Source organism: Oncorhynchus masou, chromosome 2, assembly GCF_036934945.1.
Source record: "Oncorhynchus masou masou isolate Uvic2021 chromosome 2, UVic_Omas_1.1, whole genome shotgun sequence".
Taxonomy (NCBI): Eukaryota; Metazoa; Chordata; class Actinopteri; order Salmoniformes; family Salmonidae; genus Oncorhynchus; species Oncorhynchus masou.
In genome coordinates, this window is record NC_088213.1 from 27800616 (window position 1) to 27822035 (window position 21420).

The window sequence follows — 21420 nt, forward strand, 5'->3', positions numbered from 1 at the left end:
GATATGAGCTAATGTACAGTAATGACTAGACCACTGATATGAGCTAATGTACAGTAAAGACTACTCCATTGATATGAGCTAATGTACAGTAAAGACTACTCCATTGATATGAGTTAATGTACAGTAATGACTAGACCACTGATATGAGCTCATGTACAGTAATGACTAGACTACTGATATGAGCTAATGTACAGTAATGACTAGACCACTGATATGAGCTAATTTAAAGTAAAGACGAGACCATTGATATGAGCTACTGTAAAGTAACGACTACTCCATTTGTATGAGCTAATGTAAAGTAATAACTAGACCACTGATATGAGCTAATGTATAGTAATGACTAGACCACTGATATGAGTAAATGTACAGTAATGACTAGACCACTGATATGAGCTAATGTACAGTAATGACTAGACCACTGATATGAGCTAATGTACAGTAAAGACTACTCCATTGATATGAGCTAATGTACAGTAAAGACTACTCCATTGATATGAGTTAATGTACAGTAATGACTAGACCACTGATATGAGCTCATGTACAGTAATGACTAGACTACTGATATGAGCTAATGTACAGTAATGACTAGACCACTGATATGAGCTAATGTACAGTAATGACTAGACCACTGATATGAGCTAATGTACAGTAATGACTAGACCATTGATATGAGCTAATGTAAAGTAAAGACTACTCCATTGATATGAGCTAATGTACAGTAATGACTAGACCACTGATATGAGCTAATGTACAGTAATGACTAGTCCATTGATATGAGCTAATGTAAAGTAAATACTACTCCATTGATATGAGCTAATGTACAGTAATGACGAGAGCACTGATATGAGCTAATGTACAGTAATGACTAGACCACTGATATGAGCTCATGTACAGTAAAGACTATTCCATTGATATGAGCTAATGTACAGTAATGACTAGACCACTGATATGAAATACTGTAAAGTAATGACTACTCCATTGATATGAGCTAATGTAAAGTAATGACTAGACCACTGATATGAGCAAATGTACAGTAATGACTAGACCACTGATATGAGCTAATGTACAGTAATGACTAGACCACTGATATGAGCTAATGTACAGTAATGACTAGACCGTTGATATGAGCTAATGTACAGTAATGACTAGACCACTGATATGAGCTAAAGTACAGTAATGACTAGACCACTGATATGAGCTAATGTACAGTAATGACTAGACCACTGATATGAGCTAATGTACAGTAATGACTAGACCATTGATATGAGCTAATGTACAGTAATGACTAGACCACTGATATGAGCTAATGTACAGTAATGACTAGACCATTGATAAGAGCTAATGTACAGTAATGACTCGACCATTGATAAGAGCTAATGTACAGTAATGACTAGACCATTGATATGAGCTAATGTAAAGTAAAGACTACTCCATTGATATGAGCTAATGTACAGTAATGACTAGACCACTGATATGAGCTAATGTACAGTAATGACTAGTCCATTGATATGAGCTAATGTAAAGTAAATACTACTCCATTGATATGAGCTAATGTATAGTAATGATGAGACCACTGATATGAGCTAATGTACAGTAATGACTAGACCACTGATATGAGCTAATGTACAGTAAAGACTATTCCATTGATATGAGCTAATGTAGAGTAATGACTAGACCACTGATATGAGCTAATGTAAAGTAAAGACTAGACCATTGATATGAGCTACTGTAAAGTAAAGACTACTCCATTGATATGAGCTAATGTACAGTAATGACTAGACCATTGATATGAGCTACTCTAAAGTAAAGACTACTCCACTGATATGAGCTAATGTAAAGTAAATACTACTCCATTGATATGAGCTAATGTACAGTAATGACTAGACCACTGATATGAGCTAATGTACAGTAATGACTAGACCACTGATATGAGCTAATGTACAGTAATGACTAGACCACTGATATGAGCTAATTTACAGTAAAGACTACTCCATTGATATGAGCTAATGTACAGTAATGACTAGTCCATTGATATGACCTACTGTAAAGTAAAGACTAGACCATTGATATGAGCTAATGTAAAGTAAAGACTACTCCATTGATATGAGCTAATGTACAGTAATGACTAGACCACTGATATGAGCTAATGTACAGTAATGACTAGTCCATTGATATGAGCTAATGTAAAGTAAATACTACTCCATTGATATGAGCTAATGTACAGTAATGATGAGACCACTGATATGAGCTAATGTACAGTAATGACTAGACCACTGATATGAGCTAATGTACAGTAAAGACTATTCCATTGATATGAGCTAATGTAGAGTAATGACTAGACCACTGATATGAGCTAATGTAAAGTAAAGACGAGACCATTGATATGAGCTACTGTAAAGTAATGACTACTCCATTTGTATGAGCTAATGTAAAGTAATGACTAGACCACTGATATGAGCTAATGTATAGTAATGACTAGACCACTGATATGAGTAAATGTACAGTAATGACTAGACCACTGATATGAGCTAATGTACAGTAATGACTAGACCACTGATATGAGCTAATGTACAGTAAAGACTACTCCATTGATATGAGCTAATGTACAGTAAAGACTACTCCATTGATATGAGTTAATGTACAGTAATGACTAGACCACTGATATGAGCTCATGTACAGTAATGACTAGACTACTGATATGAGCTAATGTACAGTAATGACTAGACCACTGATATGAGCTAATGTAAAGTAAAGACGAGACCATTGATATGAGCTACTGTAAAGTAATGACTACTCCATTTGTATGAGCTAATGTAAAGTAATAACTAGACCACTGATATGAGCTAATGTATAGTAATGACTAGACCACTGATATGAGTAAATGTACAGTAATGACTAGACCACTGATATGAGCTAATGTACAGTAATGACTAGACCACTGATATGAGCTAATGTACAGTAAAGACTACTCCATTGATATGAGCTAATGTACAGTAAAGACTACTCCATTGATATGAGTTAATGTACAGTAATGACTAGACCACTGATATGAGCTCATGTACAGTAATGACTAGACTACTGATATGAGCTAATGTACAGTAATGACTAGACCACTGATATGAGCTAATGTACAGTAATGACTAGACCACTGATATGAGCTAATGTACAGTAATGACTAGACCATTGATATGAGCTAATGTAAAGTAAAGACTACTCCATTGATATGAGCTAATGTACAGTAATGACTAGACCACTGATATGAGCTAATGTACAGTAATGACTAGTCCATTGATATGAGCTAATGTAAAGTAAATACTACTCCATTGATATGAGCTAATGTACAATAATGACGAGAGCACTGATATGAGCTAATGTACAGTAATGACTAGACCACTGATATGAGCTCATGTACAGTAAAGACTATTCCATTGATATGAGCTAATGTACAGCAATGACTAGACCACTGATATGAAATACTGTAAAGTAATGACTACTCCATTGATATGAGCTAATGTAAAGTAATGACTAGACCACTGATATGAGCAAATGTACAGTAATGACTAGACCACTGATATGAGCTAATGTACAGTAATGACTAGACCACTGATATGAGCTAATGTACAGTAATGACTAGACCGTTGATATGAGCTAATGTACAGTAATGACTAGACCACTGATATGAGCTAAAGTACAGTAATGACTAGACCACTGATATGAGCTAATGTACAGTAATGACTAGACCACTGATATGAGCTAATGTACAGTAATGACTAGACCATTGATATGAGCTAATGTACAGTAATGACTAGACCACTGATATGAGCTAATGTACAGTAATGACTAGACCATTGATAAGAGCTAATGTACAGTAATGACTCGACCATTGATAAGAGCTAATGTACAGTAATGACTAGACCATTGATATGAGCTAATGTAAAGTAAAGACTACTCCATTGATATGAGCTAATGTATAGTAATGACTAGACCACTGATATGAGCTAATGTACAGTAATGACTAGTCCATTGATATGAGCTAATGTAAAGTAAATACTACTCCATTGATATGAGCTAATGTATAGTAATGATGAGACCACTGATATGAGCTAATGTACAGTAATGACTAGACCACTGATATGAGCTAATGTACAGTAAAGACTATTCCATTGATATGAGCTAATGTAGAGTAATGACTAGACCACTGATATGAGCTAATGTAAAGTAAAGACGAGACCATTGATATGAGCTACTGTAAAGTAAAGACTACTCCATTGATATGAGCTAATGTACAGTAATGACTAGACTACTGATATGAGCTAATGTACAGTAATGACTAGTCCATTGATATGAGTAAATGTACAGTAATGACTAGACCACTGATATGAGCTAATGTACAGTAATGACTAGACCATTGATAAGAGCTAATGTACAGTAATGACTCGACCATTGATAAGAGCTAATGTACAGTAATGACTAGACCATTGATATGAGCTAATGTAAAGTAAATACTACTCCATTGATATGAGCTAATGTACAGTAATGATGAGACCACTGATATGAGCTAATGTACAGTAATGACTAGACCACTGATATGAGCTAATGTACAGTAAAGACTATTCCATTGATATGAGCTACTGTAAAGTAATGACTACTCCATTTGTATGAGCTAATGTAAAGTAATGACTAGACCACTGATATGAGCTAATGTATAGTAATGACTAGACCACTGATATGAGTAAATGTACAGTAATGACTAGACCACTGATATGAGCTAATGTACAGTAATGACTAGACCACTGATATGAGCTAATGTACAGTAAAGACTACTCCATTGATATGAGCTAATGTACAGTAAAGACTACTCCATTGATATGAGTTAATGTACAGTAATGACTAGACCACTGATATGAGCTCATGTACAGTAATGACTAGACTACTGATATGAGCTAATGTAAAGTAAAGACTAGTCCATTGATATGAGCTAATGTACAGTAATGACTAGACCACTGATATGAGCTAATGTACAGTAATGACTAGTCCATTGATATGAGCTAATGTAAAGTAAATACTACTCCATTGATATGAGCTAATGTACAGTAATGATGAGACCACTGATATGAGCTAATGTACAGTAATGACTAGACCACTGATATGAGCTAATGTACAGTAAAGACTATTCCATTGATATGAGCTAATGTAGAGTAATGACTAGACCACTGATATGAGCTAATGTAAAGTAAAGACGAGACCATTGATATGAGCTACTGTAAAGTAATGACTACTCCATTTGTATGAGCTAATGTAAAGTAATGACTAGACCACTGATATGAGCTAATGTATAGTAATGACTAGACCACTGATATGAGTAAATGTACAGTAATGACTAGACCACTGATATGAGCTAATGTACAGTAATGACTAGACCACTGATATGAGCTAACGTACAGTAAAGACTACTCCATTGATATGAGCTAATGTACAGTAAAGACTACTCCATTGATATGAGTTAATGTACAGTAATGACTAGACCACTGATATGAGCTCATGTACAGTAATGACTAGACTACTGATATGAGCTAATGTACAGTAATGACTAGACCACTGATATGAGCTAATGTACAGTAATGACTAGACCACTGATATGAGCTAATGTACAGTAATGACTAGACCATTGATATGAGCTAATGTACAGTAATGACTAGACCACTGATATGAGCTAATGTACAGTAATGACTAGTCCATTGATATGAGCTAATGTACAGTAATGACTAGTCCATTGATATGAGCTAATGTACAGTAATGACTAGTCCATTGATATGAGCTAATGTACAGTAATGACTAGACCACTGATATGAGCTAATGTACAGTAATGACTAGTCCATTGATATGAGCTAATGTACAGTAATGACTAGTCCATTGATATGAGCTAATGTACAATCATGACTAGTCCATTGATATGAGCTATTCCATTGATATGAGCTAATTTACAGTAATGACTAGATCACTGATATGAGCTAATGTACAGTAATGACTAGATCACTGATATGAGCTGATGTAAAGTAAAAACTAGTCCATTGATATGAGCTACTGTAAAGTAAAGACTAGTCCATTGATATGAGCTACTGCAAAGTAAAGACTAGTCCAATGATATGAGCTACTGTAAAGCAAAGACTAGTCCATTGATATGAGCTACTGTACAGTAATGACTAGATCACTGATATGAGCTAATGTACAGTAATAACTAGATCACTGATATGAGCTGATGTAAAGTAAAGACTAGTCCATTGATATGAGCTACTGTAAAGTAAAGACTAGTCCATTGATATGAGCTACTGTAAAGTAAAGACTAGTCCATTGATATGAGCTACTGTAAAGTAAAGACTAGTCCATTGATATGAGCTACTGTAAAGTAAAGACTAGTCCATTGATATGAGCTACTGTAAAGTAAAGACTAGTCCATTGATATGAGCTACTGTAAAGTAAAGACTAGTCCATTGATATGAGCTACTGTAAAGCAAAGACTAGTCCATTGATATGAGCTACTGTAAAGTAAAGACTAGTCCATTGATATGAGCTACTATAAAGTAAAGACTAGTCCATTGATATGAGCTACTGTAAAGTAAAGACTAGTCCATTGATATGACCTACTGTAAAGTAAAGACTAGACCATTGATATGAGCTAATGTAAAGTAAAGACTAGTCCATTGATATGAGCTACTGTAAAGTAAAGACTAGTCCATTGATATGAGCTACTGTAAAGTAAAGACTAGTCCATTGATATGAGCTACTGTAAAGTAAAGACTAGTCCATTGATATGAGCTACTGTAAAGCAAAGACTAGTCCATTGATATGAGCTACTGTAAAGTAAAGACTAGTCCATTGATATGAGCTACTGTAAAGTAAAGACTAGTCCATTGATATGAGCTACTGTAAAGTAAAGACTAGTCCATTGATATGACCTACTGTAAAGTAAAGACTAGACCATTGATATGAGCTAATGTAAAGTAAAGACTACTCCATTGATATGAGCTAATGTACAGTAATGACTAGACCACTGATATGAGCTAATATACAGTAATGACTAGTCCATTGATATGAGCTAATGTAAAGTAAATACTACTCCATTGATATGAGCTAATGTACAGTAATGATGAGACCACTGATATGAGCTAATGTACAGTAATGACTAGACCACTGATATGAGCTAATGTACAGTAAAGACTATTCCATTGATATGAGCTAATGTAGAGTAATGACTAGACCACTGATATGAGCTAATGTAAAGTAAAGACGAGACCATTGATATGAGCTACTGTAAAGTAATGACTACTCCATTTGTATGAGCTAATGTAAAGTAATGACTAGACCACTGATATGAGCTAATGTATAGTAATGACTAGACCACTGATATGAGTAAATGTACAGTAATGACTAGACCACTGATATGAGCTAATGTACAGTAATGACTAGACCACTGATATGAGCTAATGTACAGTAAAGACTACTCCATTGATATGAGCTAATGTACAGTAAAGACTACTCCATTGATATGAGTTAATGTACAGTAATGACTAGACCACTGATATGAGCTCATGTACAGTAATGACTAGACTCCTGATATGAGCTAATGTACAGTAATGACTAGACCACTGATATGAGCTAATGTACAGTAATGACTAGACCACTGATATGAGCTAATGTACAGTAATGACTAGACCATTGATATGAGCTAATGTACAGTAATGACTAGACCACTGATATGAGCTAATGTACAGTAATGACTAGTCCATTGATATGAGCTAATGTACAGTAATGACTAGTCCATTGATATGAGCTAATGTACAATCATGACTAGTCCATTGATATGAGCTATTCCATTGATATGAGCTAATTTACAGTAATGACTAGATCACTGATATGAGCTAATGTACAGTAATGACTAGATCACTGATATGAGCTGATGTAAAGTAAAAACTAGTCCATTGATATGAGCTACTGTAAAGTAAAGACTAGTCCATTGATATGAGCTACTGCAAAGTAAAGACTAGTCCAATGATATGAGCTACTGTAAAGCAAAGACTAGTCCATTGATATGAGCTACTGTACAGTAATGACTAGATCACTGATATGAGCTAATGTACAGTAATGACTAGATCACTGATATGAGCTACTGTAAAGTAAAGACTAGTCCATTGATATGAGCTACTGTAAAGTAAAGACTAGTCCATTGATATGAGCTACTGTAAAGTAAAGACTAGTCCATTGATATGAGCTACTGTAAAGTAAAGACTAGTCCATTGATATGAGCTACTGTAAAGTAAAGACTAGTCCATTGATATGAGCTACTGTAAAGCAAAGACTAGTCCATTGATATGAGCTACTGTAAAGTAAAGACTAGTCCATTGATATGAGCTACTATAAAGTAAAGACTAGTCCATTGATATGAGCTACTGTAAAGTAAAGACTAGTCCATTGATATGACCTACTGTAAAGTAAAGACTAGACCATTGATATGAGCTAATGTAAAGTAAAGACTAGTCCATTGATATGAGCTACTGTAAAGTAAAGACTAGTCCATTGATATGAGCTACTGTAAAGTAAAGACTAGTCCATTGATATGAGCTACTGTAAAGTAAAGACTAGTCCATTGATATGAGCTACTGTAAAGCAAAGACTAGTCCATTGATATGAGCTACTGTAAAGTAAAGACTAGTCCATTGATATGAGCTACTGTAAAGTAAAGACTAGTCCATTGATATGAGCTACTGTAAAGTAAAGACTAGTCCATTGATATGACCTACTGTAAAGTAAAGACTAGACCATTGATATGAGCTAATGTAAAGTAAAGACTACTCCATTGATATGAGCTAATGTACAGTAATGACTAGACCACTGATATGAGCTAATGTACAGTAATGACTAGTCCATTGATATGAGCTAATGTAAAGTAAATACTACTCCATTGATATGAGCTAATGTACAGTAATGATGAGACCACTGATATGAGCTAATGTACAGTAATGACTAGACCACTGATATGAGCTAATGTACAGTAAAGACTATTCCATTGATATGAGCTAATGTAGAGTAATGACTAGACCACTGATATGAGCTAATGTAAAGTAAAGACGAGACCATTGATATGAGCTACTGTAAAGTAATGACTACTCCATTTGTATGAGCTAATGTAAAGTAATGACTAGACCACTGATATGAGCTAATGTATAGTAATGACTAGACCACTGATATGAGTAAATGTACAGTAATGACTAGACCACTGATATGAGCTAATGTACAGTAATGACTAGACCACTGATATGAGCTAATGTACAGTAAAGACTACTCCATTGATATGAGCTAATGTACAGTAAAGACTACTCCATTGATATGAGTTAATGTACAGTAATGACTAGACCACTGATATGAGCTCATGTACAGTAATGACTAGACTCCTGATATGAGCTAATGTACAGTAATGACTAGACCACTGATATGAGCTAATGTACAGTAATGACTAGACCACTGATATGAGCTAATGTACAGTAATGACTAGACCATTGATATGAGCTAATGTACAGTAATGACTAGACCACTGATATGAGCTAATGTACAGTAATGACTAGTCCATTGATATGAGCTAATGTACAGTAATGACCAGTCCATTGATATGAGCTAATGTACAATCATGACTAGTCCATTGATATGAGCTATTCCATTGATATGAGCTAATTTACAGTAATGACTAGATCACTGATATGAGCTAATGTACAGTAATGACTAGATCACTGATATGAGCTGATGTAAAGTAAAAACTAGTCCATTGATATGAGCTACTGTAAAGTAAAGACTAGTCCATTGATATGAGCTACTGCAAAGTAAAGACTAGTCCAATGATATGAGCTACTGTAAAGCAAAGACTAGTCCATTGATATGAGCTATTGTACAGTAATGACTAGATCACTGATATGAGCTAATGTACAGTAATGACTAGATCACTGATATGAGCTGATGTAAAGTAAAAACTAGTCCATTGATATGAGCTACTGTAAAGTAAAGACTAGTCCATTGATATGAGCTACTGTAAAGTAAAGACTAGTCCATTGATATGAGCTACTGTAAAGTAAAGACTAGTCCATTGATATGAGCTACTGTAAAGTAAAGACTAGTCCATTGATATGAGCTACTGTAAAGTAAAGACTAGTCCATTGATATGAGCTACTGTAAAGTAAAGACTAGTCCATTGATATGAGCTACTGTAAAGCAAAGACTAGTCCATTGATATGAGCTACTGTAAAGTAAAGACTAGTCCATTGATATGAGCTACTGTAAAGTAAAGACTAGTCCATTGATATGAGCTACTGTAAAGTAAAGACTAGTCCATTGATATGACCTACTGTAAAGTAAAGACTAGTCCATTGATATGAGCTACTGTAAAGTAAAGACTAGTCCATTGCGCTCTTTCCTTCACAAATTCAATGGTTATATAATTCATACTTTAGGGGTTCGAGTAACCATGGTTAGTAGTGTTAACTAGTTCAAAAGAACCTGGACCTGATGACATACTGTGAAACAAAGACATTATAATGTGCATATCTCTGTATATTGTGTTGCAGGGGAGCATACAATGTTATGTCATCTACTAGATAAATGCCTTTAGATGCTTCCTGATTTTCTGAAAGGGGCAGCAATACTAACAAATCAAAGGATGCACTGAGACTTCTTGAAGTGTAACCAACCAGGATGGAAGGAGAGTGTAGTGGGGAAAAGATAATTGAACAAAGGGAGATTAAAGAAGTTTGAAATGGAAATGAATTGTCCCTCATCTCTCTAACATTTCTTTTAATCTTCCATTATATGAAAGTTATATTGAAATTATAAACAAATAATTGGGTAGCCTCATATGGAAAACTGATATTTTCCGAAAATAACTCATTGTGTTCTCTACTTAAATGCAATGGAGTTCGATATAGTTCGATGAAGTTAGATAGAGTTAATGAAGTTAGATGGAGTTAATGAAGTTAGATAGAGTTACTGAAGTTAGACGGAGTTAGATAGAGTTAATGAAGTTAGATGGAGTTAATGAAGTTAGATGGAGTTAGATAGAGTTAATGGAGTTCGATGGAGTTAGATAGCGTTAATGGGGTTAATGGAGTTAGGTAGAGTTAATGGAGTTAGGTAGAGTTAATGGAGTTGGATAGAGTTAATGGAGTTGGATAGAGTTAATGGAGTTATATAGAGTTCATGGATTTGGTTTGAGTTAATGGAGTTAGATGATGTTAGATAGAGTTAATGAAGTTAGATGGGGTTAGATATAGTTAATGGAGTTAGACGGTGTTAGATAGAGTTAATGGAGTTCGATGGTGTTAGATAGAGTTAATGGAGTTAGATGATGTTAGATAGAGTTAAGGAAGTTATATGGAGGTGGAATGATGAGTTTGTTAGAGCAGAAAATCTTTCAGTGTACTCTCGATAATATCATTCATAGCAGGCAAGCCTTCATGAGATATGAATGATATGAGCATCTTCATAGTATTATTGGAGGGAAACAGTGGTGCTTCACTGCAAAAACAATTGACTTGCTTAAGTATCAAATACAGGTCCCCAAACAGGCTGAGCCCAAGACACGTTTTGCATGTTGATTACATAGAGTGTATGTGAATCTCTGGAGTGTCTCTTTTCCTGTGTGTATGTGTCCCTACTCCTTTTTCTCCATCTCCATATCTGTGTGTGTGTGTGTGTGTGTGTGTGTGTGTGTGTGTGTGTGCTGCCCACAGGGGAATCTCATTCCCCTGTTGTGATATTCAACAGTGATGCAGATGTAACCCAGCCAGGCTGCCTGGGCAGACAGTCATCCACCCTGACAGAGGACCGGAGCTCTGACATCATCCCAACAAAGCGCCAGTCAACACCCCCAGGGGAAGCACGATTAGATGAATAAAGAGATAGAGAGGTAGAGGGAGGGAAAGAAAGGGCTGACAAAGGGAGGGAAGGTAAGTAAAGGGTTAATAGATCAATTAGATCAAGGGAGGAAGAGAGACTGCATGAGAGGCAGAGAGAGAGACAGTGAGAAAGAATGAGAGCTGGAGAGATGGATTGAGAGGTGCGGGTTGGTGTTGTAGAGGGCAGCATGATGAAGGGAGGAGATGGAGGTGAGGTGGAGTGGGAGTGAGGGATGGGTTCTAATGACGGGAGAGGGGGTAGAGTGGTGAAAACATAAGAGATGAGGGGTCAACAGGGGGACCTGGCTTGGGAGAAAGCATGTATCCATACACATTCAGTATATGGGCATGCTGATCATACAATGCCCCAGGAGAGCAGCGCAACACAATCACAGGTCCCCAGGCTGTGATGGATGAGGCCTGAGCTCTGGTGTCAGCCCACTCAATGCAAACATCCAACATATTAGCAGGCCACCTCCCTCCGTACCAGCTTAATACAACTAATGGAGCCATCTACTATATGTTGTCCAGCTAACTGTTGTTTGAATACTTTTCTCCAACCTGAGTCTGAGTCATCCTGATTGGTTGGTACCCCGTAAATGCTGGTTGATGCTTCAACTGATCTTCAAGCTCTCATTTATTGCACAAACACCTAATAAAGTAAAGAGATGGTAAAGTGATGTCATTTCCTTCTTATATCTCACTTAGATATTGATTAAGGTGAATTTATGCAGCGCTTTTTTCCACACAGGACTTCCGAAGCGGATTTCTCACTGTTTTCCATCAGATTATATAACTGCGCTTTCCTTTAATCAACTTTGTGTTCCGACTCAAACGCCTCAGCAAGGCTTGGTGAATGACTTCCTGAGACAGAGCTGACTTTTTTTTTTAAATATCTCTTTTGTGCTGACCTATATTTCTGTTCCCAGCCAATCAAGTTTCCCTGAGCTAGCTCCAGAGGCGGCCATGGAGACCGTTGCCAAGCCAGAAGAGTAATTATAAGGCTTGACTCAGTTTGATTACAGGCCAGCAACTCTGGCCCCAAGGAGTTGGTGGTCCAGGCTCAAAGAGCATGGAGCGTTGAGCTCCTTATTTACGTGTTCTCTGTGTGTCTGCGTGTCTGGGGGCTAGCACTGTCATGCTACAGCAGAGTTTATTTCGGAGATGGTAATGATATCGAGCTGCCATGATAAAACTCCGTAGCTACTGCATGTTGGTGGGAGGGTTAGTCCAGTGACTCCAGTCAGCCTTGAGGCTTAAGGCCTCTGACACAATGGACCTCAGCCACCTGTGCATGACTCGATGACCACAACTTCAATAACCAGCTTTAAGGTATAGCCTACAGAATACTGTACTCACCCTTTGGACCGAGTTTTTACAATACAAACACTTTCTGGATCAGATATCATATCTGTAAGAATGGTATCGTCAGAGAATAGAACAATGGTCAATAGAAGCAGCTGCAGTAGCATGCTTTAGAGTCAGACAACATTGGGGTTAGACTACTTTGTGGAGCATCACTAATCTCTCAGCACAAATGTTTCCAGACTACTAATAAATACAAATGACTTCCAGGATAATTCCATTGTTTTCCTCCCTCATCTCCTTGTGGATAGAGCTTGGTTATCACTGGCTTTAGAGTTGTGCTGTAACACTATGATTTGTTTCTAATTGAGCTGCCATAGCAAAAGAAACAGAGATTACGCTGCCTCTAGTTTATGCTTCTCACGAAGCTTTGATTACTTGCTTCTAAGCATCTGAGTGCACACTCCTGTCTCCTGAGAATGAAAACATATTCTCCATTTGAGAGAATGATTGACCTTCCCTCTCTACCAATGACCCTTTCTCTGTCTATGCAAGGACATCATATTCTAATATACAGTAAGGTTGTGAATGGTTGTAATTGTGAAAGGCTCCATTTCTCCTTGAGTGAATACTTCTGTCTTTTTGGTAGTGAGTGTACATTTCACTGGCAACCTGAAAGCAAAGGTTTTTCTCTTTGTCTGACAGCATATGTTTTCTCTTTCTCTCTCTCTCTCTCTCTCTCTCTCTCTCTCTCTCTCTCTCTCTCTCTCTCTCTCTCTCTCTCTCTCTCTCTCAGAATTAGTTGGGTAACATAGTTAATTAAGATGTTTTATTTGCATAATAAGCTTATGTGAGATACGTGTCATTAGAATGTATCCTTTTGGACTACAGTGTTGGCAGTTGCACTTTTCCCTCAGACAGGTCACTTGGGGCCCAGAGAGGGGAGAGGTCAGGCTTGTCTTTCACATGTCCCTGGTGCTATGCAGAATATCAGAAAGGGAAGAGGACAGAATAGAACATTGTCTTCATATGTGAATGTGTCTTTACCTAATGGGGAACCAATTACTTGTCTCCACAACGTCTGTGTGCCAGTCACTCCCTCCTTTTCCCATTGGGGGGAGGTGTATGGCAGTGTCTGGAAACATTGTATGTCCTCTCCAATGTTGCATTTATGCTGGGATAGTGTATGATCTAGAGGCTCACTCCCCTCAGTGAGCTTGTCCAGGAGTGGGGTCAAGAGGGGGTTTACTTGAGATAGAGTTGATAATTGATATATGCCATTGGATGAGTTGCTGTTTTTGTACTATGAAGTACCAGGAACGAGATTAGAACCTTGTCGGAGGGACCAAACTGAACGATAATTTATAGTGAATGTTATCTGGCTAAGGGATACTCCTTTCTCAAGAAAAAGTCTTTCTTTGTGAACTGTTCCTAAGGTCTGTGGTTCATCATGTAAGTTGAGAGGGGTGTAATCTTGGCTATAAAAGATCTTTGTACTTTTCTGTTGGTACTTTTCAATGGTTCATTGGAGATAGCGCATCATTGAAAGTCAAAAAGGTTATTGCAAAGATCTTATTTAAAAATATGTAGTTTAAGTATAACTCTGACTGGTGTGTGAAGTTTGTAACTCTCTCATTTGGTAAAGCAGAAATAAGCCACCACAACACACACACACACACACACACACACACACACACACACACACACACACACACACACACACACACACACACACACACACACACACACACACACACACACACACACACACACACACACAGAGGCATCATCGCTTTCCATAATTTTCAGTCTGCTGGGATCCATCATAAGGCCAGGGGTGGGAAAGGCAGGGGCACTGGGACCCACACAGGGGTAACTAGAGAGACTGCGAGATAGACAGAGATGATGATTGAAAGTGGTTATTCATTGTGGAAGGACACTAGACAAGTTGGCCCACGCGACTGTGCCTCGCACCAGATCGCTTTGATTAAAGACGGGTGTTGGACAGGCATCCGGCCAGGAAGAGTGAGAAGATGAGCATGCAGGCGTGCCTCCACACCGTGACTGCAATGTAGGCATTTCAAGGCTGAACAGGTCATAGCCGCGGCATGACCATGAAATACGATTAGCATGACCACGACAGGACAAACCCACAGGCCAATACAGCACAATAACGTTCCTTCAAAACAAAATTCTTATGTACACCAGGGCTGTATTCTGACCACTGCACATGGTCAGAATACAGCCCTTATGTACACCAGGGCTGTATTCTGACCATCGTTCATGCTCCTTTTTGAACTGAGTACAAAGGAAATGTGGAAATTCCAGGAAGCATTACAAATGGTATTGAAATCATAAGATGCAGTACAAAATAGTCTACATCAGAGAGATTCAGTGAAAACTAACTATTGTCTGATAAATGTAAGAGTTGTTCTATTGCTCATCTGGGACAGAAATGTACTGAACGCTACCATATAAAAGCACTCACTACTACACCACCTTACACAGTAGGACTCCTTACCCAATAATAGGGATTTATGTACAGTCCACTACCCATGAGGGACAGGAGGCAAGCAGAGCACTCAATTCCTGAGAACGTTTTAGGTGATAACACGGCAGCCTATCTAGCTGTTTGCTCACCACAAGAGTTGCTCTGGTTCTTATTTCCCAGCTGGTAGTTGGCTGTTAGCGTGTTTGTCTCTGACAGCTGTTGGGGAATGCATATGGAGTCGGTGGCAGAAGAACGGTTAGCATATTTTTAGACAGGGGTTTCACACGGGGGGACCACACTCCAGAATAATGAGTCCGCCCCCACCATGCTCCCTGCTGAGGAATGGAGACATGCAGATCAAACCCTCTTTGAGCTGGTGAGGAAGAGCGGGAGGCAAACAGGCTAACAAGGGGGAGGCAGGATGAGAGGGAGCATGAAAAGAACAAGGGAGCATGAAAAAGGAAAGATGGAAAACCTGAGGAAAAAAGCGAAAGCTGACTTGAACTGGCAAAAGTAAACAAACATGTTGCGGTAAGGCTAGGACCAATGAAGTGGGACAGGATGTAGACACATAGTTAACACTTGATGATTGGACATTCTAGTGTTATTATCTGATATTTCCTATTTCAAATCAGGAGAAGGAATTGGGGAATGGTTGATTGGCCGGGATCAGAGACAATATATGGGGAGCAGATAGTAATGATAATTACTTCCTGCTGCCTTCTCAGAGTCACTATATCTAATCCTGTTACTAATGTACAAACTAAGGACTCTCACAGCAGGAAGACACTGAAACCAACCAATCAGATGCTTCTGTCAGCCCATCCAATTACAGCGTCCCCATTGGGTTGTTATAGGCTCACTCTCACTGTGGATCATGCCGATCACACAGTAGCTTCAAAACTGGACCACAAGGATCTGCACCGAACATCACACACACTGCTGAGAAGTCTACACCAACTATTTTCCCTCAATCTCTCTTATCTCATTTCACCAGGGCTTTATCTCTCAACTCTTTCTTTCTTTCTTTCCTTCTTTCACACTCTCCCTCTTTCTCATCCTTTCACTCTTTTGTTCGTAGGCTGGCTGGTACCTTGATTTGTCCGGTGGAGTTGAGTTTTCTTGGCACGCTGGTGCTTCCTGTAGATCTGGGAGGTTGGCGAAGTCATCTTGTTCAGCCAGCCCGATTGCTAGAGACAGAACAACCATCTTCCCCTCGCTGCTCCACACAACAACCCACACACACAACGAGTACAGAGACAGAGTAGAGACAGGTAGTTACAAAAAATGTAAAGAGGAGAGAAAGGTGATATTGAGTGGTGAAACATTACATATTATCACTTGGAGTGATACAAAATCTCATCCTTAAAACATTTAATTGAACCAAAGCTGTTGTAGACACAGATTGTTTACTGTCTGTGTGCTTTGAAGCGTACCGTGTTACAGGCTTTAGTCATATTGAAGTATGCTGAAGTCTGAAAGGGGCCAGGCACACAGTGCTCTTTACAAGCAAACATTCACACACTCCTGCTCTTACTCACTTTCTCTCTCTCTCTCTCTCTCACACACACACACACACACACACACACACACACACACACACACACACACACACACACACACACACACACACACACACACACACACACACACACACACACACACACACACACACACACACACACTCTTAGCTACCCCTAGGGGATCCTCTTCCCCAGTTCGTGTAAAGCTGTGAGGTGAGTCACTGTTTCCATGGACCTGTCCTGTCTAACTCTCTCTATCATTCTCTTCCTTCCCTAACAGGGCCTTTACATAACACATTCCTGACCCCTGTTCAACAAAACCCACTCTGACCCTCACTGTTCTCTAATCATCTTCGGTCTTCCTGCACAAGAATATCACAACATATTGTCTTTGGGGGACAAACTCGTAGTGTGTAGTTAATAGCAGTAGTTATCATCTTTTAGTGCAGTCTGTGAGGAGGCTGAAGATGTTTTGCTCCATGTCCAGCTACCTAAATGACACATGGAGTCTGTGCATCATACAGCTATTCATCACGATGTAAAAAATGTATTGGCATCCATCCTGCTTGTGTTTTTCCTCCATCTTATAGCAGTTTTTCTTTCCCTCCATATTTAACCCAAATATTTTATTTAATGTAATTTGAATTTCTGACATTCTACCCTCCCTCCCTCCCTCCCTCCCTCCCTCCCTCCCTCCCTCCCTCCCTCCCTCCCTCCCTCCCTCCCTCCCTCCCTCCCTCCCTCCCTCCCTCCCAAAATTGAAAATACATGTATCAAAATAACACGACTGCCTGCAAAAAGATTAACGCAACCATACTTATCTCTTGAGTTGAAGCAGACAAAACAGAAATGTTGTCTGTGTTTTAAAATCCAAGTAGATCAATACACGTTCTTTACAGTCATTAAATCATGGTGATCAAAATAAAGTACTATCCAAGGTGGAAGTTCACCAAAATATTTAATTCACATTAAATCAAATATCATTCCTCATGAAAAAGAAATATGCACATTATGTGCAGCATTCATTCATCGGTATCTTCACAATCGAATTCCATGTATTCAATACAAAGGTTGGTTTGCTCATAGTTTTGTAGACTTTCCATTGGCCCACAGAAACACAATCCACAATAGACATAAGGAAAGGTGACCACAATAGAGGAACACAACTGATATGAATTTATAGGCCTAAATCCACACCAAAGCAAAGCTCTATTATCATGGAAGGTCACAATGTTGGAGATGATGACTTAAAAGTAACACAACTTCATTCTCTGCATCTCTGTAAATCCGCAATATAAAAAAATCATAACAATTAGACAGTCCGCATTGCCTCGATCTTTCCACCTCTCCCCATCCTCCCATCCCCCAGGGCCTGGTCCCAGTCCAGAAAGATTCATGTTTACAGGGACTGTGGGCAAGGCCACCTCTCCCTCCATGTTCCACATATCTGCCCTGCCTTTATTGAGCGATGATTCAGTGAGGAGGTCACTGGTCTGGGGCCTGTGTTAAGGGGGGTCGGGAGGTCCGCAGGCTGCCCTACACAGCCTCAGACATCCATCATCGTTCACATACAGGAGAAGAAGGAATCGCTGTGTTATGTTTCTCTAACAAATAGCCAATCATTTCAACACCAGATCATTGGAAAATAGGTGACACCGTCAAATGTGTCAGGAGTTTCTGGCCTCCAGATCGCTCCTCCACCTACAGTAGATCTACTCTCTCCAATATGCTGTGAGGGGTCTGTGAAGTACTGAAGTACTGCTGACTGCAGGTCATAAAAAAAACTTGCATTTAGCCGTATTTTTGATGGTACATTTGATGGTACATTTAGCTTTATCATAGCATAAATATTGTAAAAAATTAGAGCTAAATTGAATTAGGAAGTGGTAGTATTCGATCCATATCCACACAGAGAATGAACTATCTCCACCTTAACAACTCCTCCTCGTCTCCTTGGGTTTAACCTTCATCCTACACCCATGTTGATGCACACAGGCTATAAATGTGATATACACTGTAAGCTCACATGCACACACACGCACACACGCACACACGCACACACACACATACACACAGTAAAGACTTCAGAGTACGGTATGCTGCAGCATACTTATTAGCACAAATAGTTTGTCCCCCACCCTCGGGTAGACAAGTGTGACCTACGCAAAGATAATACATGTGACTTCAAGTAAACTTAAAAACAGACACTAAAGGGCATACAGACAGAGTTACCAAGAACAATGCATAAATTACACAGCATATTAAAGTAATGCCAAAAAACAGCTCCAGTACATGGCTTAGGCTTGGCATTTTGGGAGTGAATCTTACAGTATACGAAACTCTTTAGGACAATTACCCGAGGAGAAGGGGGATAATTGATATAATAAGGACAACACATTGAGGTTGAGAAAGCCCAAAGAGACAGACAGAGGACAGTGCAAACAGGTTCAGAATAGAACCAATAGCGGAATCTAGAACATTCCTAGATCAGCAGACTCACAGGAAAGACTTGACATCCAGTCCTCTGTTGCGGATCTGCCCCATCATGTGGTCCCAGCTGCCTGGGTTGGACCTGGAGCGTCCTCCTCCTGCTCCTCTGTACCGGGAAGCACCTGTCCCCGCCGGACTCCCCCGCACCCCCCGCGGGCCTCCCCGGTGCCCCCCGCCCCCGAGCCCTGTGTGCAGCTGGCCCAGGCTCTGGGAGGTGGCTGGGGGGTCATTGGGGCCCGGAGGGGGCTGGTGGGTGAGAGGCTGCTGGAGACTCTGCTGTCGCACCAGGGGACGAGGACGGGCTGCTGCTGAGGATGGAATGTGCTCCAGAGTAGAGGCGGCCGAGAGGGAGGGGTCCCCAAAACTGACCAGACAGAGCAGCAAGGGAAGAGATGGTAACACGGGTTTGCAGGGGATGCACGTGAGAGAAGAGGGAAGGAGAGGGATAGATGAGAAGGATAGTGGTAACCAGAGAGATTGACAGAAGAGATCCATAATTGGAAAACAGGAGATACAGAGGGAGAGTGATGGTGTGAGTACAATACAAGTACCAGAGGGAACAAAAATGAGAACGGGCCCAGAGAGTTCAACATAGAGAAAGGAGGGTATGGAGAGATGAAAAACAGGAAATAGAGCATTGTCAGGTTAAATCAGTTCAGCAGCAGTTATACAGTTGTAGAAGATGCTTGTATAGATGCTTGTATGTGAGTGTCTGACAGTCTGTGGGTAGGCTTGTGTTTTTGACAGTGCTCAGCCCCACAACAAACAGGAGCTAACAGCCTTTATCTCTATTTTACTCCATCCACTGCTCTTACCCTTTTCATGTCACTTTTTCCCTGATTTACCTTGACCTCTTCCCCCTCCTTTGTATCTATTTTTTGTCATCCCATTAATCTGTCCTCCTCCAACCCATGATGACTTTACACTAGCCTCCTGGCTACGTCTCACACTATGCTGCTTCTCTTAGGTCAACTGGTCTTTGTCAGCTCTATTCATCTTACCTTGCTTGCCATCAGTTCAACCCATTCATCTAACCAAACAACCCTCTCCCCTCCCTGAAACCCCTCTGTCTTTCTAATCATCCATCTGCTTTTACACTAGTTTAATAGTGTTTCCCTACTCACCCTCTTCGATTTCTGCCCTTCATGAGTACTGTAAGCTCTGGCTAAACAGCCTCTGTCTTAGGCTAGTGCAGTGCTGGAGGATTTACAGCCTTTGGCTGTGTTGACTGTGCTCTTCAGTGGGCCCTGGGCTAACTCCACAGCGCTGTAGTAATTCTACTGGAGAGCACCAGAGGCAGGGCCCCGAGAGGAGGGACTTTGTGGACCAGATTAATACCAGTCATACTTCATACTCCCCACATGGCCTTTCAGATAGCTCACATACAGCTCAGGACAATGTGTTGACTGAATATGAGCTGTGGTTAGTGAGAATGAGTGTTACAGTCATTATATGAATGGTCAGTGGGTATGGACGTGTCTTGGGATGGGCTTATGGTATGTGCTAATAGCAGTTACAGCACATTTGATGAGTGTTGCGTTAAACATTCCAGAAAATCTACAAGTGCCATCGGATTTGCTCGGATTGTACAATTGAAGTCGGAAGTTTACATACACTTATGTTGTAGTCATTAAAACTAGTTTTTCAACCACTCCACAAATGTAGTTTTAGCAAG

General features: G+C 39.5%; 1 protein-coding gene across 1 annotated transcript in view; it reads right to left on the reverse strand.

The window, feature by feature from the left end:
- The window catches only part of LOC135557993 (synaptotagmin-7-like), a 139293-nt gene that overhangs the window by 26875 nt on the left and 90998 nt on the right, over window positions 1–21420 (reverse strand). The window contains exons 5-6 of the mRNA XM_064991757.1: window positions 19756–20109; window positions 16826–16951 (exon numbers count right to left, since the gene is read on the reverse strand). Coding sequence (XP_064847829.1) covers window positions 16826–16951; window positions 19756–20109 — 480 coding nt within the window. The remainder of the gene's footprint in view (window positions 1–16825; window positions 16952–19755; window positions 20110–21420) is intronic.